A 20,106-nucleotide genomic window follows, 5' to 3' on the forward strand; every position below is an offset into this window, starting at 1 on the left:
TTTAAATCTTTTACTTATACAATTATCTATAAATATCTATTTATTCATGGTTTTCTATGGAGATATGTGTACAAAGTTTGTTTACACTTACATCATTCATTTGGACTGGCAATGCCATTTTCAAATCCAAGAGGAGGAAAAATGCCTCAATAGACCAGAATGCAATGCATCCATGAGGATGACTTGTTCTCCATTGGAAAGTTTCATTATCTTGGTCTATTACAATCACTCTCTACACCTTCACATAAAAGCCATGCAGCTGAATGCAACATGTTCAGGCCTGTCCTCTGGAGTACACAGCTGTTTGTTCTGGGAAATTACCAGGCAGCTTGAGGTGAAGTGGGTAAAATTAAAACTCCTGAGAGTCATCTGATGGTTCATAAAATGACTGTACCTGAGAATCAGACTGTGTGTATTATAAGAACAGAGCAGATTGTGTTAGATTATTTAAAGAAACCTACATTTGCAGGAAAAGAACTGCTGGCTTTCACAAAGCGAGGCGTAGCCGTTTAAGAGAAAGTTGTGTGTGCTGACTTTGCATTCCACAACAGCTTGTGGTTTTCCTCTTTGTACCTGACCAATTTGCCTCATTTGTCTGCCTGCTTATTTTGCATACTGTCAGCTGCTGTTCTCGCTCTCTCCTCTGAACAAACCAGGGGATTGGACAGAGTTCACAAAGACATGCACGCACACACACACGTACAGAGGGTGCACCGCTATGAAATCAAAACTTGCTGAGCTTGTTCAACAAAAGGCATGAAAGAGATTAACATACGTGGTTGCGTTTTTATACAGAATCAGCTATGCTCACACACATGTTCCAACTTGGGAGACGTGTTACAAACAGGTTGGTTTTTATTTTTATTGGAATACATATGGTCTGCTGTACAGTTGGCAGCTTCAAGAGACCTACATGCAGAGTGCGCCAGCCACAGTAATGTTAAAACATGCACAATGTATTAAGTCTAAAAATGAAAAAAAAAAAAAAAACTTCCCACACAGTCCACCTTGCATCGCTGACACACTGAGAATAATAAATCATAAAACCCTTTTGATCTGATTTCATTACATACATTTTTGTGTTTGACACCTCTGTCTGTTAGTCTCCTTCTTCTGCACACAAAATTAATTTATTAACACTCACAAATTTAAAAAAAAAAAAAAAAAACAGTTCCAACCCATGGGTATGATTGTACAGGCCTGAAATCCTTGTGTATGTGTGTAAGAGAGATGAGCTCCAGTTACATGTTTTTAATTCCTATGAGATTATTACTACTAGTTTATTTGTGTGCATGTTCATATATATATATATATATATATATATATATATATATATATATATATATATATATATATATATATATATATATATATATACATACACACACTCACACACACGTGTATGTGCATCTGAGGGCCTCTAGGCTTCTTTCTTTGGCAGCACTTACTAACATACAATACAGAAGATGTACAAACCCTGAATTTATGAGCAAGGGAGCACATGGAGCACAAGAGGCTGGAGCACTGGATGGTTCCCGATAAAAACGGGGGCGACACATGGCGAACCACTCAGTGCTGCAGACCTGCTCAGCTCTGATAAAACACACATAGCTCTCATTCTTCAATGACTATGACACAACCCTGGCCTCTCTCTCTCTCTCTCTCTCTCTCTCTCTCTTTCTATGAAATGGTCTCTCTCTGATCCACGGTGTGCACCGTGTCTCCAGGTCATGAGAAATGTCTTGCATTAAAATAACAAAACACAAAATACAGGAAGAAGAACTCTCCAGGAGTGTAATAACAATGAGGAAGATACATTATCTTGCAAAAGAAAAAAAAAATATCATTCTTAAAATCAAGATGGACAAATACTTAATATATTTCAATAATAAGGCCCACTTTACAAAATTACAAGATTTTCCTTAAATAAAATCTATCCGATATAAGCTTCCAAAATAAGACATCTTTTGTTTAACAAAGAAATAAAAACAGGTAAGCAGAAAAAAACCCTCAAATTGAATATTTCCCCTCTATGTCAGTATCTTAGAGACAGGGTACCCATCTGGGGAAACACTGGCGCTGTCTCTCACTGTAAACTGGAAATACTGTGGAATGATTTTGGCACAATGATAGAAGGCTGAGGTGGAGGCTTAACAAGGTGCCATACCTCAAGAAATATTGTTCAAATACACACCAATGTCCTTTCTTAATCTGGTGAGATGATTCTTAAATACTTTTTTTCTAATTTGGCTGGTGCAAAAACACATCTGGCTACGGTACATTCAGCAAACAGCTACTGAGTTTGATTCTGGGACACGAAAGAGGAAGCAGGGAAACCTTTTGACAAAAGGGGACTAAGGGGGGTATTAGTCGTTTGAGGTCTTAAAGTTAAGTGCTGGTTAAGTGCAGATTACAGCCTACGCCACCCAATGACACCATGACCCTGGTTTCACAATGGAGGCCTTTGAGGACAAGGGCCTGCTCGCTGCCCGAAAGCCACTTCTGCCTTGCCACTCCAATCTCCACTAAGTACATTCTAGTCTACTTTATAAAAGGGGAAAAAACAATGACTTGTAAATAACGGATGTTTATACATACACCACCAGAGCTTAGGAGGTTTTCTGTTAACTCTTTCGCAGGAACAGGAAAGCAGAAGCAGCCTCTTTTCTCTCCACAGTTTAACTTCAACACCTCTTGGCCTTTTTGTTCAAACTCCAATGGCAGCTATTATCCGGATTCTCTGATTCAACAAACGATGTTTTGCAAAACTGTCATCATTCAGGGATGAGAGGAACAAAAGGAATCTTGAAACCTGTAAAGTCTTCACTTGAGTCCCACATGTCCAGTCAGCACATTCCATAATGATACAAATGAGACCTATAACATGAGTAATGGCATGTTGTCCAAAGCCACAACTGGACACATCCAAGTCCAGGTGCAGGTCTTCATACTGGCACACACAAAAGTCCAGCTGGGCAGCAGTGGACAGAGTGGATGTACAGTTGGATTAGTGGTGGCGTTAGTGTACTTTGGGGCCTTGTAAGGAAGAAAGGCAGTGTGCATAGCAGAGGATGGAGTTTCAACTTTGCCCTTTAAATAAGCCCTGCTTTCTTTGAAGCCAGTCTCCAGGAGGGAAACCCTCCAACATGTCATAAAACCAACAGTTTCTGACAGCTGCGCTCCTTTTGGGACCCCCGGTTTGAGTACTCTCTTCAGGGTGAGAGGAGAGGAAAGGTTTAGGATGTAAGACAGACAAATAAATGGCAAAGGTTGCACAGTATCGCTGTAGTAAGGACGGGTGGAACTGTAGACGCTAATTTAATGGGCGGAGGAAAACAGGTGACAGGAAACTTTATGGGGGCAGTAAGTGCAGGAGAAGGGTTGAGTAGGGCCTCGGTGTTAGCGCTTGCGTCACCAGGTTGCTATACACAGTAATCTTGACCCACAGTGATGTCAGCCTCAAAAAAAAACAAAAAAAAAAAACACATGTGCACGCTTGTCATTCAGAGCCTTCTTACTCAGGGATCTGCAGCAGGTGGCAGGTTACAACACACCAGTTCACGTGTTGAGCTTTGAACGAGAGCCCTTGCTGACGTTAATAACAACTCGCACCGATATATCACCACGTGCATCTCTGGCAGGATGAGTGCCGGCAGAACTGGATACGCGATACCCCCCTCTGTTTTAATTATCCGTAACGTGGACATCACTGCCAAGCCGTCTGTCGTCCTCCTTCCTGTATTTAGAAGCCCTGAGTCAAGACGTAGAGACAGGATTAGATGCAGCCATGACCTCTGACCTTTCAGCTACCCAGGGAGCTGCCCATCACTATCTGGTGACAGGTCTCTGGCCTCCAATAAACAACCCTCTGAACCAACAACACATATCACCACTGCTAAGGACCACAGTTTTCCCTTTTAGGAAATGAGAATCCAAGGAAGTTGCAGAGACACAGAGATGATTGAAGGAGGGACACTTGGTTTCTCTGATACACTAAAAGGAAAATTGGAACTGGTTGAAAAGATGATGGAAGATGGAGCAGATGGCATTCCCTCTCAGTAAATGAAAAGAGTGGTAGTACAGTATAAACAATAACAGAGGGAAGGACTATATGATTGAGTGTTGGCATGTGTGCCGAGAGCTCTAAACAGTACGTCTGGTCTGTTTTTTGCTCTATCATGAAGCCAGCAGTGGTCGTGAAGAGGCCACATGGCAATCCTTTCTGAGGCTGCGCTGCACCCGGCGTCTCTGACAGACAAATCCAAAGGACATAGCTTTTTGGGCGGTGCGGTCTATATTCTTTAAAAGGGTACTTTGTTGGGTTGTAGGGTTGGAAAAAAAAAAAAATAGCATTTTCTCAGGGAACCTTGTCTTGACATCCCTCAGGGAGGTTCCCTCTTTTTTCCCCCAGCTTGAACCAAAATAGTTTTACAATGTTCCATACAACAATCCCTCAAATGTAAAAAATATGAAGTAAAAAAATGAACCTTACAATCAGTATTGCATGTCATTTATCTGCAGAATTTGGTGCAAGTCTGAGTTTGTCGGGACAATCCACCTCTATTCTATCTCAAGGCACAGATGAACGTACTATAGATATTTAGAAGTTAAAGTAATGTGAAAATAAACATCAGCAATGTTAATTTTGAAGGTAAACACATTTTTGGATTTGGACTTAGCGGACTTACCACACAGTCATCACATCGACTCTGTATGACTGACATAGTTACAGACATTGCATGGGGGTGGGTGGGCAGTTCACGGATTGCATATAATCTCCTGCTTGCATAAACAGTAAAGTGACAAAGCGGCAACAGACTGGCCTCCTGTCACCTGAAAGAACCTGTACATATATGGAGACTAATAAATATTACAGCTAGATGGCGGCTGGTAGAATACAGGAGAAGTGAAACAGGCCATCCCCAGCAGGGTCTGACACAACAGCATTGAAATCCATAACAGCAGAAGAGCCAGATGGAGACCAGACTTTAAAAGTTCTTCAGCAGATCCCACGTGTCTCCAGGTGTCACAGTTATGGTTTTGTGATCTTAGACTGCAGTCATATTGAACTGGTGCATCAAGCCATTAAGCAATTGGTCATTTTCAGCTGCATTCCCTAGCAACATTTATACATTTTGTTGTAGGTTTACGTTGCCTGTTGAAGTGCAGTGAATGTGTCAGACCCAGTTTGAAGATGTCAGTGACGTTTCTGACATAGCTTTGTAAGGTTTATAACTGGCCAATGGCAAAATGTATTTTTATGGCACCCCCATTGCTTCTATGGCCCCCGCCAATGAGACATTGCTCCAAAATACCAACCATAAGTTGATATTTTATAAAATAACAAAATAATACACCTCTATAGAAATAAGAAATGGAGATAAACTGGGACGATTCGCACGGCGAACCCAGTCGCATCACAAGCTGGACTGTCAGTTCCTTGTGGTTAAAAGTCCAACCCCCCCTCCTTGTGTCTTCCTATGACTGGCTGGCGTGTCCACGGTGTTTGCAGCAGCACTGAAAATATGTCCGCCTTGCCAGGCCAGGTTTGCTGGTAATCCGAGGTCCAATGTTCAGTTTAAACAGAAACTCCATTTAACTATGGCTCTCTCAAAATACATGAATGAGGACAGTTGCAACAGCTGTAAAACAAAGCACCATGGAAATTGTAGCATGGTTTGAGGTTATAAACAACCCCCCCCTTCCCACCCCCCACATTTTTTTAGTACATGTGCATTGCATTTCATTGCGTGCAAACATTTTTTTGTCTTGACATGGTTGAGCAGAAAGGGGAAAAGATGATGCAGAACAGGAAGCGAATTACTAAGAATCAAAATAACTGGTTAAGATGGCACAAAGCGTAAATAAGGTCCCAGTCTGTCAGGTATAATGTGTTTGTGTGTGTGTGTGCTCCTAAAATGCAGCCAACCAGCAATCCTTTAAGCATGCTGAGTCACAATCTTTCAAGTGCTCTTCATTTATTACTTAGAAACATGCAAATGCTCTCTCAACATCTAAGACCCCAAATTAAATCCAGTTGGAGGTCAGCACATGCCAGAAAATGGTGACACGAGTTAAAAATAAATCTAAAGTTAAAATGTGCATGTGTTCACTTGTTGTGTGTGCATGTGTTTGTATGTTTTGTGAATTTAAGTGTGAGAAATCAGGAAAAACGGGACATATGGCCTGGTTTTATCATCAAAGCAAATATGAGCTCAGTAAGAAAAAGTGAATATCATGATGCAAGTCAGCTAAAAAAGGGTAATTCGCTTCCTGTTTTTGGTCACATTTAAAGTAAAGATCCTTTAGTTTGTGAAGTATTCTGCCTGAAGATCCAGCCCTGTGAGATGAAGATGCATCTTTAACATTGTACAGCTGTTCATTAAACATGGCGTTGTCTTTTCATTGACAACAAAAAACGTTGAAACTCTGACTTGATGCAAAAGCGATATATCCAGCTCCACTGAGGTCACGGTAATGGTCCTCTGAGAATGGCATTGAGTCCTCCTTTCCTCTAACTCTCTTAAAACCCTCTCTGGCACGCAGAAAAATCTCCAGCCGTCCCCCAGCATGCCAGCCTCTCCCTTGTCAAGCTCCAGGATTACACTATAATACATCCAACACAAGAAGCAGAAGAGGATACATGGGCTGGTGAGGCGACCTCTGAAACACTGTACAGGCGCTGTCTTTCTGTTTATGTCTCTTTTGGGACAAAGAAAGTTCCGGATAGGAAGAGCTGTTCACGTCTCAGCGTACACTCAGGGTCAGAGTGAGGATGTCAGGTCTGTGGTTTGTTGTTCTGTATGCCTGCAAATGTTATTTTGTTGTTATTTTTCTTGTAATAAAAGCTGCAGATGTTGTTTGTTGGAGATGGTGGTAAGATGTTAGCCTTTAGGTGATGGGAGACTGGTGTTTGGCCCTCCTGTTGCCATTGAGAGGTGGAGTGCTGTTAAAAAAGAAGAAACAGATTTTACTTAATACTTCTTTCACTTACTGTTCATACTTCATCACATCTGTACATCTCTTTACAAACAGATTTGTAATTAAACAAGCTGAGGATATTTTATAATTTGGTCAACATAATCATTAAGGCATATAGGATTAAAGAAAACAAACATCTAATATCATAATTATATGATAGAATACAAAACTTTACAAAAAACTGGGAAGAAATGGGAGAGAAAATCAGGCCTGGAGACAACTGAGGATGATTGGAATAATTTACTGGAAAGCCAGACTACGACCACCAACTCAAGGTCTTGGTTTTGTTGGTAATGTTGGAAGTTATGTTGGAAGAACAGATAATTTGTGATTCCAAAATTTTATACAAAAAGATTCTCAGGGACAAAATGAAGGCTGGAGGCAGTGTTATGAAAAGTAGTTGGCCATTTATTTATTTATTAACATTTTCTGGGCTTCTCCTCCAATTTCATCCGCATTGGCAAGAGATTGCTAAAGACATCATGAAAATATTTGGAATGAAAATGTATTGCTCCTTTGTGACATTATACCTGGGGAAAATCCCTAATAAACTTATGAATGTCTCTTAAAATACTTTTGGTTGCTACATTGTATATTGAAACTGACCTTTATTTAAAGATTACAATAAGGAAAATACTGGGAAAAATGTCTACCCATTCATTTAACTTCAAAGTATCAATAAAAATAAAGTAGCAAAAAAAAGACCCAAAACTGATTTGTTTCGACATTGCCAAAAGACTTGCTTTGATTTGGCTACACTACAGTCCCCAAGGAATTGCCTTGCTCATGGGCACTACAGCAGCTTATATAAAGTGAACCTGGGACTTCCCACTGGTGATCACCACCCTGCTAATCACCCTGGTGCTGCCACCATGATGGATGTACCACAGCCAGTGCTGTAAAGTGTGTCACAGCGGTGTCAGGTCAGCTTGATGCGGCAAATGTGATGTGCAACCCGTTAAGAGATGTGACATCATTGCAAAATGAGTAATTAACATCAGTTTCCTTCGATTAATGAGTGTCAGTCTTGGTTTAATGTTTGAGGGGAAGGAGAGAGAAGAAAAGAGAAGAGGCTGCTATCTTCTACCTGTCTTCTATAGTGTTGAAGTCCTGCTCAGACCCGGTAGGTCTAGTGATGTTCAGATTGACGATGGCTCCATGGTCGGCTCCCGGCTCCACTCCTCCCCTCGGCCCTGGCCCCTGACCCTTGACCACGACTGGACCAGAGCTCCCCTCTGGACGAGGCCCCTGCTGTCTTGGACGCCCGGTCATAAGAGCTTCCCAGGTGGTGTGAGTCGCTGCTGGGTATCTGCCGTCTCCAGGAGGCCGGGCTGTGGCTTGGGTTGGAACTGGGATCTACACTATCACCGGCCTGGGAATGTTAGAAAATTAGATAAAGAGTCTAAATTGGCAGCTCCAGAAAGTTTGTGTTTAATAAGTGGATTGGGTTGGGATTGGATTAAAACAGAGGTCACAACATTCAATAAATCCCATAGTTGTGTATAGGAGCTCTGAGCATTCTGTTTGGATGGCTTGGGGCCTTGTTTGGACCTTTGTATTATGTGGGCATTAAATACATGCTGTTTATGTTAACTGGTGTGTGACAAGGAAAGTCTGCCATGTGGATTTGTGCCAGGGGAAAAATCCCCAACCAAAAACCCCAAACTGAGAGATTTATAATTTGGTGGCTGCAACGGCACGTCCCCTCTCATAACCTCAGTAACCCTGCTCTAAGAAAGCGAGAGTTAGATGACGATGCAGTTCCTAAAACACACAGAAACAGCACCCCGCTCCTGTAATTTCAGCTTTAAAAAAGCACCATAATTAGTGACATTTGGTGGGTTGGAGTTGGCTTCTGGTGCAGTTTTAGAACGCATTCTCGCTAATTGGCTTTAATGGAGCCCTGCTGGACTGCCTTTCTGCGTCTCCAGGGGTAACAGACAGGAAATAAGTCACAAGCTAACCCTGGCAAGTAGGCGTGATCAGTGTGGTCACTTCCTGCTCCAGTCACCGAGGGGAGGAAACGGTAGAGTGGCATATTCTCCTTCTATGGTAAGCCACTGCTGCTAGACCGGGGGCTTTCACAAGGTTGCTATGTAATGTGCTTCCAGTGTTCCTCCTACTCTCAGCAGGAGGCTTGTACACTATTCAGCATTCTGTAATGGACTTAAAATAACAAAATTGTACAAAAAATACACAAGATGTCTCCTTTGTCCAACATAAAAATCTTGGAAATGAATTAACAGTTACACTAAACAGCTTTTAAAAGACGTGTGGCTTCAGTAGAAGCAAAAGTGAGTATGTTCTGAGTGTGCCAATGGAGAGATTTTTCCCATGTGGCTGAAAGTTAATTTAAGAAAATATTTGGGCAAGAGGAACATCAGCCTGTATTAGGTGCTGTTAAATAAGTTGATGTGCCACAGCAGAGGAAATCTACTGGGAACAGCAAGTGCTGCCGTCATAACAGGCCTGCTCCTGCTCAAATCTGAATGCCTTCAGCTCTGAAAACCCACATTTACAGGCTGTCACAATAAGAAACATTAAATCGTCTCTGGAAACAGCCCATGACGATTCAACATAATGAAGTGAGAAAAGGTGGGACTTGGAAAAGCAGTGCTCTCGGGGTACAAATATTTGGCTGTGGACAGAATACTCTCCTGTTGTAAGATAATTGTGTTTTAGGCTTTACAGTTACATACATACATATTTAAATTTACACAAATCTTTCATTAAGCTCTTATCTGTCAAATGGGGATGCATGTGCTCTGGATTTTTCAGAGAAACAGGAATTATCAATGCAGCTTCTAAGAATGTTGAAAACCAAACAGAAGCTGTGAGAGTCTGCGATCTAATACAGCATGAAGGCCAGCAGATTTAAGAAATAACACAAGGAGCGTGTTAGAGCTTCTGCAGAACAAATTATATCCCTGCTTTAAATCTGTCTGCCCTTGGTCTCACACACAATTTTAAGGAACGATGCTGCCTTGCCAACCCAAACTCTTAAATCACCTCTTCAGCAAGACAATACTCTTGACACTCCAGGTGAAATGTTTCAGAAGAGTTGATGTTTGTGTTTGAATTGTCCAGACCATGATTTGTTGGTTATGATTTATAAAAAGCCATTCTTTTATTGTTACTCATGGGTCCTTTGTGCAGTGTCTGTTGTCTGAAAACACCGTGCTGCAGTCTGCTGAACAGACTGTTATTCCAGAGGGGATTTTTCCCTGCGGGTCACATCAGGCAAATGGTGAATAGCAGAGCAGCTCTGATCCCACACTTTACCTTGCTGCTGCTGGTTTTTGACTCAAAGGATGTTTTGGTATCTCGCTCATTAGCCATATCGGCCCCGCTGTCCTCAGCCAAACATAAGTTCACGGCTCATTCATGTACAGGCTGAGGTTTCCTGCCGCTACAGAGGGGAGGAAGTACTACAATGCTGTTCTGTTCTGTACTCTGTGGTGTGGAGTGACAGCAACAGAGAGAAAGCACTCCCCATTTTAACACCGAACTATTAGGCATATTCAGATCGGAAATGGCCTTCAAGTCTGTTTTGGACCAAATGTCAACCAAATATAAACTATTTACCTGCGACTAGTTCTGCTCACCACCTCTATTATCAGAGCTTTAGCAATACTAAGAGTCTACAGCTATGCTTGCAGCTCTGCGAGCTTTGAGCTAAACGCTAACATTGGTAAGCTAACATGGTCACAATGACAGTGCCAACATGCTGATGTTCATGTTTACTATGTTACTAAGATACTAATATTTGCTAATTAGCACATAACACAAAGTACAGCTGAGGCTGTTTGGAATGGCATTATTTTTGCAGGTATTTGGCCATGTGGGGAATATGAATATCAAGTTTCATAACCATGGAGACATTTCACTTCAAAACTGCAAATGTGAACCTCATTTTGGCATGAGAGGGATCACCAAAGTCATTGAGATTCATTGTCTGGCAAACACAAATATCTGTCTAGTAGATTTTGAGATATTTCCATGGATAAGTACAAACTTTGTCCTGCTGGTAGTGCTAAAAGAAAATTCAGGGGATTGCCACAGCCAGTTGGCTTCATCCTCTGGGGATCATGAATCTGTACAAAATATCATGGCAATCCATCTGATAGTCCAGTCTGGACCAAAATACCGGACAGACTGATATTGCATCCATCAAACCATGCTGCTAGCGTGGTAAAACACTTGCACCATTAATACTGGTCTGAAGAAACTAGACCCAACAGTCAAGGTTACAACTGGCTGAAGGACGGCCATGATGATATAACAATGACTTTTCAATCGATGAAGAGGTGTTATTCTCTGTCCCATCACGGGTTGAATGAATGACATCCAAATAATTTATGAAGGTTAAAAAAGAAAGTTAATCAATAGGCTATCAGTTTGCCAAGGTTGCTCCAGGGTACTTAAAGGATTCGGGAGTGTTGTCTCCTCCCTAACAACAGTTGATCAGTAGCGCCTTATGGGTCTACAGTAAGCTGATTTCTGCAATATTCTCATCACTGGGAAGCGTTTGACAGACACGGTCATAAAAAGAAATGACAGTCATGTAGACAGGAGAGAGATTTAATTCTGAGAATATACTGAGAATTTCCCTGTGCTCATGCTGTTTCAACCATTTTTTTTCTAAATAAATGTCTAAAACTTGAACTTCATATTGATTAACAGCTACTAATTACACGCCTACTCCAACTTTAAGGGATCATGGTTTGGCCAAAGATAGAGGAGTACAGCTACAAGTGAACATCGATAGGATGTCAGTTAATGATGACTAGCTACATTCCTCCTCCATCAAACCATGTGGCTCCATCTACAAGCTTGTAATAATACAACCCTCTTCTATCAACCTTTGACACCGCAATCACAAACTAATCCCTAACCTCCCACTGTCTTGACTCCAGCTGTATTTATCCAAACCTCTTGGGAATGGACGCAGTTCAGACCACTGAAATGTACTAAAGATCCAAACCAAACATTATATGCTGTAAGACATGCTTAAAACGACCAATTGTGATTTGAAGCATGTTTTTCTTGCACTCTGGCAATTTTCGTTCATAATTGCTACCCAAATGAAGTGACCGGTTTGTGCATCAAACATCAGGATGGACAAGGTTTCACCATACCACAGAATCAATCAAATGGGTTTCGGAAATTCCCATAACCAAGTACAAAATGCACAACCGGTAAAAAACTGAAGGAGTGACAACAGTTCATCAGGTCAAGGCTGATTTGCCACATCAGAGCAGAGGCAGACTCAATTTGATAGCCCATCTCCGGGGCCATCAAGGGTGACTGATGTGGGACAGTAAGAAAGACGGGACAAGGAGATTTATGAGCTGAATCGAATGAGAAAAAACTGGCTCCAGTTCTGAAAATTTGTGTCTGTGAGGTACAGGCCATGTGGTGGAACTGACATGGGCACTGAGCCTGATACAGTCCTTCAAATACATGGCTCAAAGCCACTTTGTTCATGTGAAGGTTTAGATGACAAATTAAATAAGGGCATGGGGATGATGGAATAGAGAGGAAGGGGGGGAGTCCGAGACAAAATAAAAGTCCCTTAACACTTTCTACCAGTCTATATCAGCACTGAACAGGGGCCTTAAGGCTTGAGGCTCAGTGTAAGACAGATTTCATGAAGCCCATTGAGGTCTAATGAGAGGGAGTGGTTCTTTAGATGATGTTACTTGCCATGTTTTAATACAATGGCTCGCTTGGCTAGAAATCAGAAACCTTAGCTGAAGGCTTCCAGGTCTGTGTCCATTGTCTTTGCTGTGACTGAAGCATACTGGTATGTGTTTGTGTGAGTGTCTCTATGAAGTGAGTTAGACACATCAAACAACAATTTTTGAAGATTTGAGGGAGAAGCAGTGTGAAGAAAAACTTGACCAGTGATTATCTGAGCCAGAAAAGGCTGTGTCAGTTAGTACTGCAGAGTGAAAGGTTAACATTTTTTTGCTTATACAATGCCTGAGTATCAGTAGTGATACCAAAACAATACATTTCTTCATAACTAATTTTTCTACAAACCCTGTTTTCTATTGAACAAACTTCAGTCATACATACTCTTTGCTTAAATAAAACAGTCTAAAATTGGCAAAGTATTGACTAAAGCCAGGAACTGTCTGATCTAAGAATAAGTAAACACACTCTTCAAATTGACCAGAGACTGAATTTGAGCTTTTGGTACTTCAGTCAATACCAAAAAAGTATTGAACATAAACCATAAAGCTGATAACTAGCCAGAACATTAAACCATGAACAGCTCTGGTTAAGGACCAAACCGCAACCCTGTAACCTCTTGATGTTCGGGTCCTGACCTGGTCAATAACCTACCATTACACTATGCCCAAAAGGAGAACTCTCATGTGTAACAGCTAAGTTGGGTTTAAAACATTGTACTCGTTTTAAATGTAATAAAGAAATATATTTTTAGAAGTGAGCATTTTAAAGTATTGCAAGCCATTGGGAAGCAATAAGAGACCCCTGCAATCATTGATCAAACAGTTGAAATAAAAACACATTGCAGTACACTAATACACTTATCTAATCATGCATACTATACTGTGTCAACAAAAAATGTGAAAAAAGACCCATATCTTGAGAACTCTCTCTAAAATTATCAACTGAAGATATCAGGGTGCTGTATAAATGCAAAATAAAACTATTCATTGCCCTAAATAACAAATAAGACCAACGATGACTGATGATACACTTAAGATGTGTGTGTCTGTCTCCTTGGTGACGTCCAGTTTATTTATGGAGGAAAACACAGGGATCTTACCCAAGGGCTCTAGTCCAGCCTAGTTTGTCAAACTGACAGAATGACATGTTATTGCAGCCATGGAGCCCGTTCTGTAAGCAGTGTTACAGCCATATGATAATATATTATATACCAATAGACAAGTAAGTTAATACTTTAACCCATTAGCACTTTTCACCTCATCTTTCTGATGACTTGTATAAACTTTCACACTCCATTTATTAAACTGTAGATACGCTCACAATCTACATGTGAACACATTTGCCCAACTCAGTCTGGATGTTCTAAAGCAATTGGTTGTTCATATTGTAGACTAAACTTAAAGTTATGGACTTAAATTAAAAACTTAACTTGATAGCAGATGACAAAAACTCAAACAAAGAAGCATGTGGGTGCACACATATACATACAGTACACAGAGGTAAGTATTTGAGCAGTTATCTTCCATAATGTTTGCGTAAAGAAGCAATGCAGTCTGGCAGGGGCACAGACTGTAATGCAATGGCACACATAATACAAGAAAACTATTTTCTTCTCCTTGAGGTTTTCCTAACCTCCTTTTCCCCCTGTTGAGGTCTTTTTCATTTCCATCCTCCCTCTCTCTTTTTTTGTCCAACCCTTTTCTCTTTGTGCTTACTGGGGCAGCAGGAGTGGGGCATTGCAGAACTGCTGTGCTAAGCTTGAAGACGCAGAGCCTGGCGTCAGGGAAAAATACAAGCTGAGCTCTCGTGCAAAGTGGACACACCAGGAGCTAAGCTTTGTGGTTGTACTTTTTGGACTCTTATCTTCAAGACATAACTATTTGCAGAGCTGTATGGCGAATACCTTCACCTGTATGACAATTTGTGTCTGACAGAGTATTTAAAAAGCTGTATACAGAAATAGCTCAGAAATATGTTTGTTTCATGTCAGAAATGTTAGAAAAATTAACAATAAACACTGCACAAGGGTGGAACACAACTGTAAGTGAATGGCTTTTCCTCTCATGTCCCGTGCGTGCATTCAACATAAACAAAACCCTAGAAAATATGCTTCAACCCAGCACTAGGAAACATTTGTCATATTAATGTAGACAAACCTACAATGTATTACTGATAACAAGACATGACTTTGACAGCAGAGGTGACTGTAAGAATATTTTTTAAAAATATTTTCCTCTTCGCTTAAGTCTGTTTTCTTTGAGGGAGCAGTTTTCCTCATCTTAAGAAGATTGAATACTTGAAAACTCAAAGCAAAATTACGAGCCAAATTCTGACAAATATTGGCACTTTTTTTTAAAATTTCAGGAAAAATCAAGCCAATATTTTTCACACTTTTCACTTCCTGTGCAGTGTGAAGTTCTTTTCTTTTTCTTCTTTCCACTTGATTACTTCATCTATCAACGTGCACTATTTGAGTTAAGCACTTCTTGTGTAAGCAGAGAAATGTAAAAACCTAAAGTTGTTTGTCCTACCTGTGGTGTGTATGATCGGCCCCAGGACTGAGAGGTAACAGGTGCGTGGGGTAAAGTCCTTCCCACACTTCCTGCTTCCATGGTGGGAGACTGAGAGCTCTTGCCTCGACGGAGCACTGGTTCCTCGACCTCTCTGGTGTTAGTAACCACACTGTTGATCCTACGCATGTACACCTGAGCAGAACAAAGAGCAAAATTATGCAGCCATGAAGTAGTTCACTTTAATTTATTATTCTTTTAGTGTTACAATGTTCTCATTCTCAACTCAAGACATTATACATTTATTCACTGTTTTACCTCTGCAGGCGATGGTTTGGCTCCCTTTGTGTCTGCAGTATTCCCACCAGCTCCCGTCCCTCTGTTTACCATTTCCTCTGTGTCGATGGTGGTCGCCCGATAGGCCCTCCATGTTGTCGCGGCTTCTGCCTCGTCTTCTGACCCACCGTCTGTCATTGTCCTGGCACCCCCTCTTCCTCTACCCGTCTCATCCACTGACGCAGTGCCCCGGTTCCTCCAGGTGCTTCTTATCGTCACATTCTTCATGTCTGGTAAACTTTCTTCCTGGGAGTGCTGGCTTTGTCTTTGGCTTCTCCAGCTGGTGACCGTGGTGGTGCTGCTACTGCTTTCAAAGCCCGACTCTGGGTCGTTGAAGTCTGCAGAGGTCGTGTCCGGGGACTGGAGGCTGAAGTTGCTGCGCTGGCAGCACAGTTGGCTGGTGGTGGTCTCCAGTCTGGAAGTGTTGTGGAGCTTGGATCTTAATGAGGAATCATTGTGGTCGTCCGTCCCACAATCCTGGTCCTGGCATGGCCGCAAGGTGATCTCACTCTTGGGGATAGAAATTTCATATGGGATGGAGATACTGCCATGGTGCTCGCTGCTGGGGCCTAGTAATTTAATAAAAGTTAAATAAACAAAACATTTCATAGGAGAAAAAGCTGACAGCAGTGTAGTGTCCTTTGTACAACTACTGTAGGTACTCTGAGTGTGAAAATGAAAAATAATATATTTTCAAATAAATATAAGACAAAGATTTATTTAAAAATCAAACATTACACTACTAATGAATGATCAACAGAAACTACAGCTTTACTGCAACAGTGTTTTCATTTACCATTACAGAATGTATGTGTAAAGGGTCTAGAGTGTCCACTGGAGCGCAATTGTGTTTGCAAATTGTGAAAATGATGATTAAATTACCTATGAGGATGTTACTGGTGGATGTGTGGCGTTCTTTGATGGGCAAGGGTTCACTGGACACACTGCTGCTGCGGCTGCTGGTTCTGGAAGAGCTTGGGTCATTGGGATAGATGGTTATACTACTGGTCATTTTACTAGCGGTGGTCACGATCGGTTTGCTGGAGATTTTGGGCTTGCCATTGGTAGACAAAGGTTCTGAAATCATCATTTCCTTCCTGTCAATCTCGACAATGGCTGGCTTAATGACAGCTTTTGATCTCAGCGCCTCACGTGGGCTGCACACTCGCTGGATCTCAATCCCTGACGGAGTGTGTGTGGGCCCCTGGTGGCCTCCCTCGGCTAAATTTGTTCTGCTGTGGAGTTCCTCGTCAAAGGAGCTCCTGGAGGAAGAGCCTTCTGATTGTGAGTCATGGACATGGGAGTATCTAGAATATCTGGAGGTTGCAGTCCTACTGCTTACAGTTGTAGTAGTCGTTTCAGTTGCAGGCTCTGGCTCAGAGGGCCTTGACCCAGTAGATTCTGTTTCGGAAGCAGAGGAATGACCCTCTGACCCCTGGTCGTTGGTCAGCAGTGGAGTGACGTGGGATCTGTAAGCTGTGTAGGAGCCATTGGCTTTGGACAGGGTGGAGGCGACAGACACAGAGATAGATTCCTGAACCTGGTCTATTAATTCCTGATCTGAGGCAGACGCTGTGTCCTTCTCTAGTGCAGATATACTGTTGACGTTAGTGGAGCTGTCAGGCACTACATCAGAGTTGTTTGATTCACTGTCACTACCTACATACAGTTTTGAAAACTTGTCTACTCTGCTTTTTTTGCTCTCCCCATCGTTCTGTTTGTGAGCTGTCCTCAGTGGCTTCTGATCATTAGCTGCTGGAGGGTAGCGACTCAAAACAGACACTTTTTTCACATCACTAGAGGATGTATTTACAGAGCTGTATGTGGCTCCTCGTGTCTTTTCCTCAGTTCCTCGTCCCGTCTCTCTTATCCCATTATCAGATGAAATCGCAGTAGTTGAGGCTTTGGGTGTCCTTCTGCTCTTGTGAGCAGGACTGAGAGCTCTCCTCACAGATTTAGGAGAACTTTCCTCTGAATGGCTCAGCTCTTTGCTCCTCAGCTTGGTTTCTCTCTTGTGCTGAGGAGAGAGATCCCTGCTCCTGTGTTTGGGCGAGCTCGGTTCTGAGACAGCTGCAGCACTCCTGTATTTAGGCTTCTCCTGTCTGAAACCTCCCTTCAGAATAATCTCTTCATTCTCAGCTTTGCCATTCTCCAGGAGCTTAGCCGGGCTTTTGGAGCAAATGATAGTGCTTCCATTGCCGTGTTTATCCACATTACTAGTTCCATTTCCTCCAATTCCAACTTTTCCACACAGCTGCGTCCTGAGCTGTTCCACCTGCTCACTCAGTTGGCGAGCCCGGTTTCGTTCCATCTGGAACTTCTCATGAAGTTCAACGTTTTTGGACTCAGACTTCTTCAGGTCCTCCTCCACTATCTCCAGCTGTTTGAGCCGGTTCTTCAGCCTCTCTACTTCCTGTGTCAGCTCCTTTACTTTGTTGTCCTCCTCCTGTGAGCCTTCGAGGCCACTGTTCTTCTCATTCTCAGATTTGTTCATGAAGCCGATGTTGTCATCAGTCAACTTCAAGTAGTCAAGGCTCTTCTTGCGTCCAGCCAGTTTACTGGTGAGGAGCCCTGTGGATGATAGTTCATCTTCAATTCTTGACCTCATGAAATCTGCACGACCAGGGTCTGCCGACATGCCGAAGCGATTCTTCTGGTGTTCCAGTTTTTCTGTCAGCTTTAGAATAATCTTCTCGTCCTCTCTCTGTTTCTCTAGTAGCCTCTTACGCTCACTCACAAAGGTCTGGGTGAATCCCTTGAGTTTCTCAAGCTCCATAGCCAAAGCCTGTTCTGCTCTGTCCAGCTTAGTCTCAGAGCCCTCCACTTCCTTCAAACGAGCTTTGAGCATATCCAACTCACTTGAGAGCTTCTTGGTTAAGTTCTTCTCTTCATTGAGGCTGAGGCAGAGCTGGCTACAGTCAGACTTGCTTTTCCCAAAAGCTTCTTCCAGTTTCTCCAGTTCCGCCATCCTGCGTTGTAGACGTTCAATCTCTGCCTTTAGCTCCATTGTGAGGCTTTCCTCCTCTTCCAGTTTTTCTCTCACCGTGCGGCAGAGGTCCTCAGCTTTGCGTACCTCCTCATCCTTACCCTGGATCTTCAGGAGACGTTTTCTTAGGGCCTCCACATCGGCAAGCAGGGACGAGTTGCTGCCTTCTGCCTGGATGATCTTGTCCTGTAGAGGAGAGAGAGAGATCAACCATTCATTAATCTGTTTATGTGCCGTTTTTATGTTCCACCTCAATCCACTCAATTGCTTCTGCACAAACAAACAAACATACAACCAGTACTGACCTGCAGGTCAAGCAGCTCATCCTCAGACTTCTGCAGCTTGGTGGTGGCTTCTTCCAGTTCATCCAGTCTTCGGTCAAGACTCTGCAGCTTGTGCCGCAGGTGGCGGTGTGTCATGTCTTTGTGATCAGACATGGCCACAAAGTTCTTTGAGATAAGTGTCTTGTATGTGTTCTGTTCTTCTGGTTATTTGATGACAACGTTTTGGGAGGTCCACATTTGTGTTTGTGTCCTTTAGGGTGGTCTAAGTGTTATACGTTTGCCGACGTGAAAGGTGTTGTCAATTCTCCTTTCTCTCAGCGGTCCGTCTTGTTTTGTTTTTGTGACTGTCGCTTTAAGACTTTGAAGTTCCCTCAGAGTGGTGTTTAGCAGACAAATCTGTCATCTGTAGGAGGAACAGAAAAAACAACACTTAGTCATTCCTAATTTGTCAATGACAGTCATTTGCATTCTAAAATGTAACTCAGTCAGTGTAGTAAAGGAATGAGAGAGAGAAAAAGAGATTAGCTGGTTACACATGATGAAAGCACACAAGCACATTCAGGATATGATTTCACAGTTTCATCTAATTGCTGTGACACAAACCATAGGACAGGACTAAAATGGGCCAAGCGCCACCATATGGACTGTAAACACACACTCGCTGGCACACATATACAAAGACACACACAAATTCTTGGCAGATCATTAAACATGAGAAGCACAACATACAAGAACAAATATAGAGCAATTAATTTAGCACAATTAATACAAATTCTAACGAATTTGACTAGTCACTGTAAAGTTAGTTACCAACCTTTCATCCATAAAAATAAACATTACACAAGCATGTATTATGTGGACATAATATGCTGCAAATATGCTGCACCCTCCTCTTCCTTTTTCTCATTGAACCACCATGTATTTCACCTTGCCTGTCCTTCGAAGGAGCTGGGGGGTGGGGGGTGGCGCTGCTTACGTGTGTGTGTGTGCGTGGATGGGGGTTTCAACATGCCTGTACATGCACACACACTTTGTCGTCTCCCTAATGTTGTATCCGACATTGATTTCAGCTTTCCTGCCTGCCTTCTGCTGACAGCAGCATATCTCAATAACACCGGCCTCCTTTGCACACAGACAGCTGTCACCAAGGCAACCACTACATCATAGGCCCGTCACAACACCATCCACGGGCCACTTGGGACGGCTGTGATGATAAAACAACACTGTGAACAGAGACTATCAGATAAATTAACTCTGACACGAGGGAAGATCCCACATTAAAGTCCAATAACTGTTACAAATAAGGATG

General features: G+C 42.3%; 1 protein-coding gene across 3 annotated transcripts in view; it reads right to left on the reverse strand.

Moving 5' to 3' along the window:
* Window positions 1-1,382: 1,382 nt before the first annotated feature.
* luzp1 (leucine zipper protein 1) overlaps window positions 1,383-20,106 on the reverse strand; it is a 50,383-nt gene continuing 31,659 nt past the window's right edge. For all 3 annotated transcript variants that reach the window (XM_042388711.1, XM_042388712.1, XM_042388713.1), the window contains 6 exons: window positions 18,819-19,200; window positions 16,410-18,699; window positions 15,510-16,096; window positions 15,213-15,386; window positions 8,069-8,353; window positions 1,383-6,946 (listed from right to left, as the gene is read on the reverse strand). In XM_042388711.1, coding sequence (XP_042244645.1) covers window positions 8,111-8,353; window positions 15,213-15,386; window positions 15,510-16,096; window positions 16,410-18,699; window positions 18,819-18,950 — 3,426 coding nt within the window. In that variant the 5' untranslated portion in view covers window positions 18,951-19,200 and the 3' untranslated portion in view covers window positions 1,383-6,946; window positions 8,069-8,110. The remainder of the gene's footprint in view (window positions 6,947-8,068; window positions 8,354-15,212; window positions 15,387-15,509; window positions 16,097-16,409; window positions 18,700-18,818; window positions 19,201-20,106) is intronic.

Source organism: Thunnus maccoyii, chromosome 16 (genome assembly GCF_910596095.1).
Source record: "Thunnus maccoyii chromosome 16, fThuMac1.1, whole genome shotgun sequence".
In the NCBI taxonomy this organism is placed as follows: domain Eukaryota; kingdom Metazoa; phylum Chordata; class Actinopteri; order Scombriformes; family Scombridae; genus Thunnus; species Thunnus maccoyii.